We start from the raw sequence: 13926 nt of genomic DNA, 5'->3' as shown, positions 1-13926 counted from the left end.
AGTTATTTCCTTTTGAGCACATTTGAATAAAAATTTTCAGGGAGGGGAGAAGACTTGAAAACAGAAACCCAAACATGATATAGTATCTTTTGATTCTCACGTGTTACCAGATTAATTATAGAAATTATTCTAAGAAACTATAAAGAAGTGATTGAGATGGGGTTACTTGGGTGTTATTTAAGAAGAATTCAAAACAAACAGAAATGTTTTCATCAAAGAGCATACACTATAAATTAGTTCTTTAAAACACTACTAATATATCTTTATTTTTTATGTCATGAAAATTGAGTTTCCTTTTTTCTTATTGGCCAAACTATTTTTAAATCATTTTTAAAAATTTAAAAATTCATTTTTAAATCACTTGTTATTTATGACTAGAATTTTGTAAGGCAAAAAGAGATCTATTTTGTAAAATATATATGAAAATCTTCCTGTTTTACAAAGGAATCTGGGTGCTGTTTTTTGTGTATATGGCAGGTACTTAGCATGATCATTTCTAATCTTCCTTCAATCTCATCTTTAAGGAAGTGTTTTTCCCATTCATGAAGAAACTGAGTTCTCAGGAGATTATATGACTTTAGGAAATTGACATGCAAAACTTTTCACTTTGTAAATTTCTGAGCTCTGTGAAGCGTTTCATTTCTGGTCGCTGCACTCTCCTTCTCCACCTTCTGCCTCTCGCTCTCTCTTTTAAGAACGACAGATAGCTGGGGTCTTGTTTTGTGAGGGCTGAGAAGGATGAGATTCTGAGGAGGGGGATCAGATGAGCACACTCCAGACCAGAGTCCCACTTCCAGCATTGCTTATTTCCTGGGCTGCACACCCACACTTTCCCTGCACACTAAGAAATTCGATTCTTTTCTCATGCCAATGGAGATGATGTTCCGAACAATGACAGCAAGCTCACATACATAAACTCTATCTCCAGCTATTTTTTTTTCCTCCTCTGACAGAGACAGAAGTCTTAGTGATAACGAAAATATCAGCTGGGACAGAAAGCTATGGGGAGAAAACCAGGGGATTCAAGTTATGGTCCTTCTGTGACATGTTTTGTAAATGCCAGCAAGCAATGCTGAAATTGTTCCAAAGACTAATACAGGAATTCCGGATGGATAAGTATATTAATATGCAAAAGAGGATCATCTAGTGCTCTGAGCTACAAATACTGCTAGCATTGAATATGAGTCCAATATGAATCCAAAAGGCCACTTACATAGCCTTTTTCATAAAATCAACATCTTTCTGTTGACTGTGTTAGGTAGTGACAATGGAAAGAGTGATAATAAATGGGCATCATCTAGACAATCCTCAGTAGAATACAAAGCTGGACCTGATCAGTAGAACTAGGAATAAGGAGGTTGGAGCAAGGGGCCAAGGGAACACTTTTGAGGCATAATGAAACTTGTGGAGGGATCAGTGTAGTACTTTGCAATTATGAAACTATGACTTCAATATTAGTGTAAACTATGAGACCTCGATTAAATAATAATAGTAGGAGGAGGCTTGAGAGATAGTACAGTATGTAGGGTGCTTGCCTTGCATGTGGCCAACCCAGGTTCAAACCCTAACATCCCATGGGATCCTCTGAGTGCTGCCAGGAATGATCCCTGCACACAAAACTAAGAGTAACCCCGAGCATTTCTGGGTACAGCTGCAAACATAAAATTTTAAAATAACATAAAATAATTATAAAATAACATAAAAGAATTAGATGCCAAGTTTATTGTCTTTAATACGAACAAAATAATGCTAGATGGAAATTTTAATATGTATATTATAGAAATTTACGTATTTGTGAACTATATTATGGGTAAAAAGATTGAATATATTTATAGAGATTCACAGAAATAGAAATTTGAGAGGGTGCTGAAGATGCAGTTTAATCTTTCGTTGGGATTTACAGTGTTCATAGTTTTAATTTTTGTTTGCACTATTTAAAACAATGAAAGGGTAGCACTTCTCCATTGTGGTATTTCTGGGGTGGTTACTTTTTTTGCTCATTCTTTTCTTTTTTGGAGGGGGTTATACCCAGAAACGCTCAGGTCACTCCTGGCTCTACATTCATAAATTACTCCTGGCAGTGCTTGGGGACCATATAGGATGACATGAATTGAATCCATGTCAGCCACATGTGAGGCAAGTGCCTTACCTACAATACTATCACTCTGCCCCCATTTTCCCTCTTCCTTTAGGTAGTTCTTGCCACCTTCTTCACGTCTTCCCAACCTGCAGACCATCTTTGTAGTTTCACTTGTTTAAGACTGAATCTAAAGAGTTTCACACTGAATTTGAAAGTCAGGCAGGAATTAGTTATGTTCATCAGGATTTACTTTGACTCACAGATTTCTGTTTCCGTTTATTTCTGACAGGTTCCTGGGCAGACAGGTCACCTCTCCATGAAGCAGCTAGCCAAGGTCGTCTGCTTGCTCTGAGGACATTGTTATCACAGGTGATAAAACAACACAGTTTAAGACATGACCTTGTCCTGTGAACACAGATTCTTAGTTGTCATAAAGAGTTGGCTCAGAATTACTAAAACTACTGAGCAGATTTCACTGGTCTCATTTTGACTCATAGATCAGTTTAGTCAGGAGTCTTTCATTTACCTTTAAAATCTCTATAAATATTCTGGCATAAGCTCATGTCTTAGCATTTCATATTTCTCAAACAGTATATCTTCTTACTGAAAGACACTTCAGCAAAAAGTAATTTAACTTATGTATTATTGTCTGTTAGACACACTAATAATCTTAATTCTATGGAAAGTACACAATTAATAGCAGATTTCTATAAGCAGTTTAGTTAAAAAATTTACCAAAGGAGTTAATCAGGCCAGCTGCCTATTTACATTATGGTAAAGTATTATATTAAATGATTATTGTTCCTGAAAACTAGAGAACAGTTATTTCTGTGCCTCCTTTTTTTTTAACTCATATTCAGCAGTGGGGGGAGGGGATAAAGGAAACCTCAGATTCCTTATTTAAGTAGAAAGAATCCTGGTTTGGACTGTGCATTTAAAAAAAAAATTTACAGTGATTCAAAAGAACAACCAGATCTAGGAGTCATTATTCTGATACTTTGCAGGATATCGGGGGATGGAATTTCATCATATGGCAACGAAGGCTGGTGTTGCCCAGTTTGAAGTGCACTGGGATTCAGGCCCCTGTGTTCCAAGCTGACATTTGAATCATATTCTAGCTAAGTCTCCATTCCCTCATCTGTAAAATAAAGATGTAGGACAAGATGCTACCTTAGGGCCTTCCAGTTCCACTTTAACCATGTGACTATTTTGTTTGCTCAGCATAAAAGCCTGTAGAAAGGTCAGTAATTTCTAAAGGGTAACCCCCCTGAAAGTACCATGAAGTTCCCTTAGAAGAGCTAGCTAAGGGGTTATTTCCCAACATGTATCTTGTATCGACTGGCAAGCTCGCCAACAAATGTTGGAGTTGCCTCCATGGCCTCGTGTGAAAGGGAATCGTTGCAGTTCCTCTCCTCTGTCAGTCTGGTGAGTGGCAGTTAAGGACTGGCTCTCACCTGATTGCTGGCTGATCAATTTGAAATTATTGCAGGGATAATTTGATAGATTTTTAAAAAAGTCACTTACTAGCAACAGAGATTTATGGTGCTTAATTTTTTGTTGTTGTTGTTTCCATTTTAAGATTCCTCATGTCTATGCTGATATTACAGATTGTGACAATCTATTATATGCCAGTATGTATTCAGTCTTGGAAGCCTTCCTCCAGTTCTGGCACTTAGTATACTTGTCATTGATATTCAATATAAGCATTGAGTTCCTTGAAATAGCAAAAGCAATCTCACACCCTAGTAATATTTAATCAGAGTTTTAGTCTGATATGATTAGTTAGATTGGAATCAAAACTTTAGAAATGTTTCCCTAGTTTTACAGTTGAATAATAAAACTCAAGAAGGAAGAATACATTATCTAAAACATTATCTAAAAGACAGTTTCTGCTGAACGTTGTAATTGCTTTACGTATATAACCTCAATCCTCACATTAATCCTGACACTTGGTTGTTAAGGTATTTCTTCAGATTAAAATAGTTTTACTAGGCTACTTGAAAGCCAAATATAACTGGCCCCATAGTCAGAGCCTGTAACTATTTTCATTTAATACAGTTTTATCTGCTTAGACACATAAGTTCAAAAAGCATCTCACTACAATTTAGGGTGTTTACCCCCTAGTTGGGCTGACCTACAAGTGAAACCGATAAACTGTATTTAGTTCTACAAAAAAGAAAAAAGAGAAGATAAAAACAATCAAGATAATTATTAAAGACTAAAAATAATTGTTAGTTTTGGTTTGGGGGCCACTCTCGGTGATGCTCAGGGCTACCTCCTGGCTCTGCACCCAGGGATTACTCCTGGCATAACTGTGGACATACCTGAGCAGCGAGCCAGGTGGGCTACATCAAGGCAAACATCCTACCCATTGTACTATCCATCCAATCTCTGAAAAGAAAATCTAAGAAAGCAAAATTAAAGAAAGAATTCCAAAATATATATTGAACAAAAATAACCTAAGGCATTATCAGGTTTTGACTTACTGTTATTATGTTAATGGGCTATGAATTTTGACAATTCAATGAAAGTGCACTTGAACTTCTGATGTGTTTGAGAAACTCTGATTTCTTCTATTCCTGTCACCTGTAATAATATTTATAGAGATGATTGTATGAAATTTGTTGCTCACCTTTATAAATGATGTCTTTTTAGGGTTATAATGTAAATGCAGTAACCATAGACCATGTCACACCATTGCATGAAGCCTGCCTTGGAGATCACGTGGCATGTGCCAGAACTCTCCTAGAAGCTGGTGCTAATGTAAGTACCTCTTGCACCACTAGCAGTTGCACACGTGCTGAAATTGCCTACGTTCTCATTTTGCTGTTTTATTTTCCAATGAAGTTCTCAAATTGCTTAAGCCTACTCTTTGCACTTTGTAGAATTTTCCTATCATTACAAAAATGGATGGTATGCTGCATACTAACGCAGAGTGTTCTTGATATTCTTTCCTTCTTGATGACTCTAAATAGCAATAGATGTCTAGCATTATGTCTAATAGCATTTCCCACATTTCAGATGACTTTCCTGAGAAAAGTTCCCAGAAATAGAATTTCTGGTTTTACCAGTTGAATTTGCTTCTGACACAGTGCCTCCATCACAATGTCCATCACCTTTGTAATTTTTCTTCACTAGTTTTATCTAATTTAAAACTGCCTGCACATTATTTTTTTTAGTTTTTAACCTAATTTTTGTGTTTTGTCATGATTTGTACCAGTTGTATACCCAGTGCTGTGAATTATATCCCACATCATATCACTATTTGCTGAAGTTTTAAAGCTTTTCTTACTGATGTGTATTGGCAAATAGACTCTGTCATTTTTACTTCACACATTTCCCCAATTATTTCTGCTATCAGACCTATAACATTTTTAGCACTGACAGTAATTCAGGGAGATAGTTTCTTCCTTCCAAATCAAATATGGCTGATAAAAAATAAAAAGATCACAACATGAGCAGCACTTATTTTTAGTTACAAAGATTAATTCATTTCTCTGTACATTTATTTGGCTATGATGATTTGTATCAATCAGGAGATAGATAAAGTTGATCTTCAAGCTACATTTCAGTTTGATTCTGCAACCAAATAGACAATTTTAATCTTTAATATTTTTTCATTTCAATAACATTGAACAGCATAACATACATTGAAAGTATGTTATTGCTAGTCAGCATGTCTATATACTACATTAAATTCAAAACTGCAAGTCAGACTCCATGTTTTACCCTATATTTGGCCCTATGCCCCAGTTTACATATTCTTCTGGTAACACTAAGTGATTTTTTAAAATGTTTTATTGAATCACCATGAGATAGTTACAAGCTTTCATGTTTGGGTTACAATCACACAATGATCAAACACCCATCCCTCCACCAGTGCACATTCCCCACCACCAATATCCCCAGTATACCCCCCTTTCCCACCCTCCTCCTGCATCTGTGGCAGACAATATTCCCCATACTCTCTCTCTACTTTTGGGCATTATGGTTTGCAATGCAGATACGAGAGGTTATCATGTTTGGTCCATTATCTACCTTTAGCACCCATCTCCCATCTAGACCAGTTCCTCCAGCCATCATTTTCTTATTGATCCCTTCTCTATTTTAGCTTCCTTCTCCCCTTTGCTCATGAGGCAGACTTCCAGCTATGGAGCAATCTTCCTGTCCCATGTATCTACTATCCTTAGGTGTCAGCCACTCCACAAATGAGTGCAGTTCTTCTATGCCTATTCCTCTCTTTCTGACTTATTTCACTTAGCGTGATACTCTCCATGTCTGTCTATTTATAAGCAAATTTCATAACTTCATCTCTCCTAACAGCTGCATAGTATTCCATAGTGTAGATGTACCAAAGTTTCTTTAACCAGTCATCTGTTCTCTGGCACTTGGGTTGTTTCCCGATTTCGGCTATAACACCAAGTGATCTTATAGGCCAAAAATTTGTTTTGCTTTGTTTGTCATCTGTTCATTTTTTTCTGTATGTCACATGACTTAAGTCATACTGTTTGCTTTCCTTTATCTGCTTGTTTGATACTCACTTGTATGTTTAATATTTGCCTCTAGGTCCATGTTATTACAAATGGAAAGATATTATCTTTTTTTGCCTTTCTGATAACCATGCCATTGTGCTTATATATGTATTTATGCATAAACACATACACACACACATATATACATATATATATATATGTATAGCTTTGGTTGGTTTGCTTTTTGCTCCACACCCAGGAGTATGCAGGGCTTACTCCTGACAGGGCCTGGGGGACCTTCACTCCTGCCCTGGAGTTTCTGAAGCCACCATAAGTACCAACAGGTATTGTTTACCCCTGAGAAATTACAGTAGAATTTCTTGCTTTCCCTACTATACACAAAGTGATATTGGGCTGGAGCAATAGCACAGTGGATAGGGTGTTTGCCTTGCACGTGACTGACCGGGTTCGATTCCTCCGTCCCTCTTGGAGAGCCCAGCAAGCTACCAAGAGTATCCCACCCACAAGGCAGAGCCTGGCAAGCTCCCCGTGGCATATTCAGTATGACAAAGACAGTAACAAGTCCCACAATAGAGACGTTACTGGTGTCCACTCGAGCAAATTGATGAACAACAGGAGGACAGTGCAACAGTGCTACATATAAATACTCACAGATCAAACCAACAGATATTTCCCCATTTATCAATCAGTGGTCAGATTAAAACAGCAAAGGTTGTTTCTACTTCTTGACTGTTTTAAATAATAAAAAGGTAAAGGTAAAGACCCTCTCGTTTTTCGTCGATTTGCTCGAGCGGGCCCAGTAACGTCTCCATTGGAGACTTTGTTTTACTCTGTTTGGCATATTGAATACGTCACGGGTGGCTTGCCAGGCTCTGCCGTGTGGGCGAGATACTTTCGGTAGCTTGCCGGGCTCTCCGAGAGGGGCGGAGGAATCGAACTCGGGTCGGCCATGTTGGCTGCGTGTAAGGCAAACACCCTACCACTGTGCTATTGCTCCAGCTGTTTTAAATAATGCTGCAATAAATTTAGGAGAAGATATATAACTTTTAATTAGTATGTTTTTGTATGGGGGGGTGGTTAATTCCTAAAAGTGTTATAACTAGATACCAAGGAATATCTATTTTGAATTCTTTAAGGAATCATCATTCTGCTTTCTATGATGACTGCAGTAGTTTCCATTCCTAACAACAGTGTATGAGAATTACTTTCTCTCCAGATCCTCCTCAACATTTTCCTTTCTTGTCTTTGGGTAATAACTGTTCTCATAAGTATAAGGTTATATCTCATAGTTATTTAGGTTATAATATAAAATTTTAAATATCTGTTAGTAGATATTGTATGCTTCTGCGAATTAACTCTTCAGTGGGATTTTTTTTGTTTTGGTTTAGGCAAATGCAATCACAATAGATGGCGTGACCCCCTTATTCAATGCCTGCTCCCAGGGAAGTACCAGCTGTACAGAACTACTTTTGGAATATGGTGCCAGAGCACAGTTGGAATCTTGTCTTCCTTCTCCCACTCATGAGGCTGCCAGTAAAGGTAATTTAGTGATAGATTTAGGTCACCTGGGAGAGATGGTTTCTGAACATTATGCAGTGCTTGAACTTGTATTTCAGTGAATGGCAAGAATGAATAACTTCTTGGCATTCATTTGACATTTTATTTCATTGACATTCATTTCAGTGAATGACGACAATGACAAGAATGGAGTGAGGTGTATGTGAGGGAAATAGGCTTTCAGGAAAAATGAACTCTTATTTACTTTGTGTTGGCAGGTCACCATGAATGTCTAGAAATATTGATATCCTGGGGCATTGATGTTGACCAAGACATTCCTCACTTGGGAACACCTCTCTATGTAGCTTGTATGTCACAGCAGTTCCACTGTGTCCGGAAGCTTCTTTATGCTGGTAATTTTTTTTAAAATATCTTTTATTCTATCTATGAACACATGCATTTTATGTATTTATATTTTTTATAAATATGTACTAAAATTATATTATGATTCTATCACGAAGTGTTGTCATTCTTATACATATGTACATAACCAGTAACAATAAAGCTCTTAATATTTACTTCACCTCAAAATTCACAGATCAGTACATTGTACACATATATACTTTTTACATACACAACACTAGTGGAATTGGGTATATAAAGGAGTCCAAAAATCCTACTGTTAAAAGATTGAATGTATGTTGCAAATTATGTAGTCATCTATGAACAAATCCATCAAAAGACACTTCAGGGAGAGTAATTGCTTTCGTAACATACATTTGACCAATCAAAAGAACTCACGAATTTTCTTAGATTGTGTACATTCTGTCCTCTTACCAAAGAAGAAGAAATTCCCTTTTCCGCTTGATGAAAGAAACCATTTCGTAAAGATCTGGGGAAAATGTTCCTAATTTTTGAGACCATAGTCTTTTCCCAGTACAGGACTGAAAACTCTGTTAAGATGTGATTTGCATTTTCATCTCATCACCTATTTGATCCGAGTAGTACATCTCATGTGGGACATTAAAATAGATGAACAATTAGTGTGTGCCAATACTTTTTTATTATTTATGACAATCATTTGATCTCTCAGGTATACTTCCATAAATTTTTAGTAACCCTCTTTGCCTTGCCTAGATATGCATTGCCTTACCTAAAATCTAACCTTACAAGCAGTAAGTGAGTCTCCATCTACTGTTCAATATCCACTACACCTAATAAGAATCTTACTCAAGTTCTGTTACTAATCTTTGATTGAGGGACCAGAGAAATTAGCAGAGGAAAGATAGAATATGGGGTTAGATCCCTGGCAATGCATGTAGTCCTTTGATTACCAATAATTACCAAAAATACCTAGGAACCATATTGTCCTTGATTATCATATGTACCCTGGATTGACAACCACAAGCCTTGCATGTAGGTTGATCCATGGTACTGCATATGGTTACTCAATTATCAATACAAGAGCACAGCTTGGTGTGCCAACCTACCCCCACCCATTATAATCTTTAATTGGCAGTTTTTTTCTGGCTACATTATTACATAAATTAGTAATACAAGAGTAATTTATGTATAATTGCCTCTCTTTATATTGCTATGTGTGTTATTCTTTCCACCAAATATTTTTTTTTTGCTTTTTGGGTCACACCCGGTGATGCACAGGGGTTACTCCTGGCTTTGCACTCAGGAATTACTCCTGTCGGTGCTCAGAGGACCATATGGGATGCTGGGATTCAAACCTGGGTTGGCCACATGCAAGGCAAACACCCTATCCGCTGTGCTATCTCTCCAGCCTCCTCCACCAAATATTTTATAGTGGGTAAATAGCTTGAAAAGGTGCTCTTAGTAGCTGTAGATTGTTAATTTTGAGTCCTGTTCTCTCACAAAATGTATTTAACCAACAATTTATGCTTTCTTAGGGAAACTTTAGAATGTATTACTTTCTTTCTATTTCTTTCAAACATTTGACAAATATCAAATTTGCTGAGATTTCAAAGTAGCAGGAGCATCATAAATTGATGTTTAAAAATACACCCCTTCTTCCAAATAGTATCAGTTTCATTGATGACACTCGAAAATAGGGTGAAAAGTCATGCACATTTTTATTGACAAATATTTCTTAGTGTTATACACTGGAAAATGTGTTTGTTGCAATACTAAATATCATTTATTCAACATGTGCACATTAAATTACTGCCACATGCCAGACCTTGCACTAAGATAAAATAGTTATTATGGCTTCCAACGGGTAAACTTTTTAGAGTAAATATTTCTAAAGATTTTCTTGGCCTAAGGGATTTTGTGTTCAAGAGAATTATTGCCTTAATTGTAAGATCCAAAAGGAGAAAGAAAACAGACAGACAGACAGACAGACATTCAGACAGAAGACAGAGATAGAGGCAGAGAAAAGTGCCTGCCAGGGAAGGGGAAACTGGGAACATTGTTGGTAGGAAATATACACTGGTGAAGGGGCAGGTATTGTAAGTTTTAAAGTTAAAAAGTTTTAAAAAGTTAAAGAAAAAGGAAAGAAAAAAGGAGAAGAAAAAAGAGACAATTGTTGTCTTTATATAGACACTGACTTACATCATGAGTATAGCACGGTAGCACTGTCCTCCTATTGTTCATCGATTTGCTCGAGCAGGCACCAGTAATGTCTTACAACAAATTGTGAGACCTGTTATTACTGTTTTTGGCATGTCGAATACGTCAAGGGTAGCTTGCCAGGCTTTGCTGTGTGGGCGAGATACTCTCGGTAGCTTTCCGGGCTCTCCAAGAAGGGCAGAGAATCGAAATCGGGTAGGCCATGTTGGCTGTGTGCAAGGCAAACGCCCTACCCGTTGTGCTATCACTGCAGCCCATCACGAGTATAAAACAATATATTTTACCGTGTGCACTTTACAATATGAATTGATTAGTTTTTCCAAAACACAAAAGACCTCCAATGCCATAAAATGAAAAGAATATGAGCAATATGTTCGTGATAATGCTAAAAGTTGTCAATTAAATAAAATTGATAGTTATAGCAATTTAATTGTATACTGTTTAAAATCAGTAAGTATGGTTACTCTGTAGTCTGTTACAATTATATATATATGTATATGTATGTACATATATACATATATATATACATACATACACACACACTTGGGGGCCGCACCCAGAGTGCTCAGAGATTGGTGTGGGTCAGGCTCAGAGAACCATATGTGGTGCCCAGGATCAAACCCAGATTGACCACATGCAAGACAATTACCTACCTGCTGTACTATCACATATAGATAGACATTGGCCTACCTGCTGTACCATCACTTCGGGTCTACAGTTATCATCTTTTTTATTGTAATAACATTCAGGAAAATTAGCTTCCCATATATATCCACATATGCCAAATTTTATGCTTTTATATTTGTGTATAAATATATGTATATATAAAGAGTATAAGTGCACTGTTTGTCAATATATGTAAAGAAATTATATTAAAAATAGATTTGCGGGGCTGGAGTGATAGCACCACAGGTAGGGCGTTTGCCTTGCACGCGGCCGACCCAGGTTCGATTCCCAGCATCCCATATGGTCCCCCAGGCACCGCCAGGAGTCATTCCTGAGTGCAGAGCCAGGAGTAACCCCTGAGCATTGCCAGGTGTGACCCAAAAAGCGAAAAAAAAAAGAAAATAGATTTGCTATGCTTTTTGTGTTTTATAAATTACCTTTCCTTTCTGTCCACTCTGGGGGAAATAACAACTTACTTAACAAGCTTTGTTTGTATTCCTCATCACTCCTTATATACGTGTAGGTGCTGATGTACAAAAGGGAAAATACTGGGATACTCCATTACATGCTGCTGCACAACAATCCAGTGTGGAAATTATCACCTTATTGCTAGAATTTGGAGCAGATATTAATGCCAAAGATTCTGAGTGTCGGCGACCTATAGATGTAGCTACTTCCAGCAGTCTAGTGGAACGATTATTGCTTCAACACGAAGGTAAGAATAAAATGTGGGCACGGAAGAACACCAGATGCTTTGGTCTGAAATAAAATTTAAAGCCTTTTTATTGCCTTTTATTATACAAACTAATAATCTTATGCATTTTGAAATGTTTAGTGAAAAACATATTTTAGTATTTTACAATAATGATTTATAATTTTTTATCTTAACTTTATATTTCTTGAGTTGCTTAGATATATTTTCAAGTGTAATTTGTTTTGAAAACATAATAAATGGTTCTGCTTAATATCTGGCAACAAATGTTTGGAAGTAATTCCTCCCTTTATAAGGACATGCGCCTCCTATAATTATTAAAACATAATCAGGAAGTAATTTTCTAATGTAGACTTTAGTTTTAAAATAGAATCTGATGTGTAGTTCAAAGATTAATAAAATTACTTTTGGCTTGAATAGTAAACCTAATATAAGAAAGAAAAAATAAATATGTATATACAATTTTCAAATGTCATCCTTTATTACTTAATACTTCTTGGATCTTTATTTTATCTTTCTTCAATAAAGCAGATTATCCTTGTTTGATCCCCAGCACTGCATATGGTCTCCTGAGTACATCCAGGAGTGACCCTTGAGTACTGCTGGTACGACCCCTCCCCCAGACCCCACAAAAGAAGCAGATTTCGTTTCTGAGGTTTCAAATGCAAAACCAAAAAAGAGCATATATGAAATGAGTATACCTTGATGATAACAAAACACTAAAAATAAAAAAAGTTTGAATTAATTTTCCTAATATAGCGGTCAGATTATCCCAGTTCACTGTTGTTTAGACTTGATGTCATATATCTGACAAGATGTAAAGATTCATTTGATTGTAGTTAAGTAATGCTTGCATATCCCTTGCAGTTACCCCATGCTCACTTTGCCAACTTTGTCGACTCTGTATCAGAAGCTACATAGGAAGATCAAGACTGCACCTCATCCCGCAGCTCCAGTTACCAACCTTACTGCAGAACTTCTTACAGTACCGATAAAGCAGTAAAATACTTCTAAAGGCCATGAAGATCAAAAATTTCTTTTGCACATGCATAAAATTTCACATAAAGATATGCTAGGGTGGGGGGAGGAAATGAATGTAAGGACACCCAAGGAAAAGTGGAATAACAACAATTTTAAGGGTACTAAATAATTCTCTTGTTTCATGCATTTTTACTGTCTTTGAAGTACAGTATATTACAAATATCTGCAATAATTAGCTATCCCGATATGTCCTCTTGTTGATTTAGAAACATTTTTATGTTTTATGTTCTTTCCTACTGAGGGAAAGAAAAACTTGAATTCTAATGAGTACTACATTGTATTCTATTTTGAAAGATGACTGTTCTCCAAATAGTGGATTAACTTTTTTTTTTATTTTGGTCACTGTAATTGAATTTCCCTGTATTTTTATATTGATGCAAAATATGAGTATGGTTCAAACAAGAATAGTTGATGTTCTTTTTCAAATAAAAAAAGTCCACAGTGTTATATGTGCATTTGTCATTGTAATGATTCAGTGGTTTTCTTGATTATTTTTCCTATCGCAAAGTGAAGGATCTCATGGCAAAAAGTCATTCTTCTTACTAGAGAGGAGACGTAGGAGGAGTGATGGATCCCAGACCCCAGACCCTTGGGAATAGTCATCACTAAGCACTTCCACCTCTCCTTCAGTACCAGTGATATCAAAGACCCTCCATAGCATATGAACTTTGGAACTGGGACTAGGAATACACTTTAATTTTTTAGGATATTATAATGTCGGGATGAGATGACCCTTTCAAAAGCATTATTGGGAAGTTAATCCAGGGCCAAAACGAGAACACCCAGAACTGAGCACGTGTTTTGCACCAAATCGTCTCTCCCCATCCCCTAACCAT

At 36.7% G+C, this 13926-nt stretch overlaps 1 protein-coding gene across 3 annotated transcripts in view; it reads left to right on the top strand.

The window, feature by feature from the left end:
* ASB5 (ankyrin repeat and SOCS box containing 5) overlaps positions 1-13518 on the top strand; it is a 105618-nt gene extending 92100 nt beyond the window's left edge. For all 3 annotated transcript variants that reach the window (XM_056114194.1, XM_056114193.1, XM_056114195.1), the window contains 6 exons: positions 2370-2449; positions 4736-4843; positions 7962-8112; positions 8349-8483; positions 11861-12052; positions 12917-13518. In XM_056114194.1, coding sequence (XP_055970169.1) covers positions 2370-2449; positions 4736-4843; positions 7962-8112; positions 8349-8483; positions 11861-12052; positions 12917-13044 — 794 coding nt within the window. In that variant the 3' untranslated portion in view covers positions 13045-13518. The remainder of the gene's footprint in view (positions 1-2369; positions 2450-4735; positions 4844-7961; positions 8113-8348; positions 8484-11860; positions 12053-12916) is intronic.
* Positions 13519-13926: the final 408 nt, after the last annotated feature.

Source organism: Sorex fumeus, unplaced genomic scaffold (assembly GCF_029834395.1).
Source record: "Sorex fumeus unplaced genomic scaffold, SorFum_2.1 ptg000024l, whole genome shotgun sequence".
Classification (NCBI taxonomy): domain Eukaryota; kingdom Metazoa; phylum Chordata; class Mammalia; order Eulipotyphla; family Soricidae; genus Sorex; species Sorex fumeus.
The sequence above is the reverse complement of the archived record's forward strand: the minus strand, read 5'-3'. Positions and strand labels throughout refer to the sequence as shown.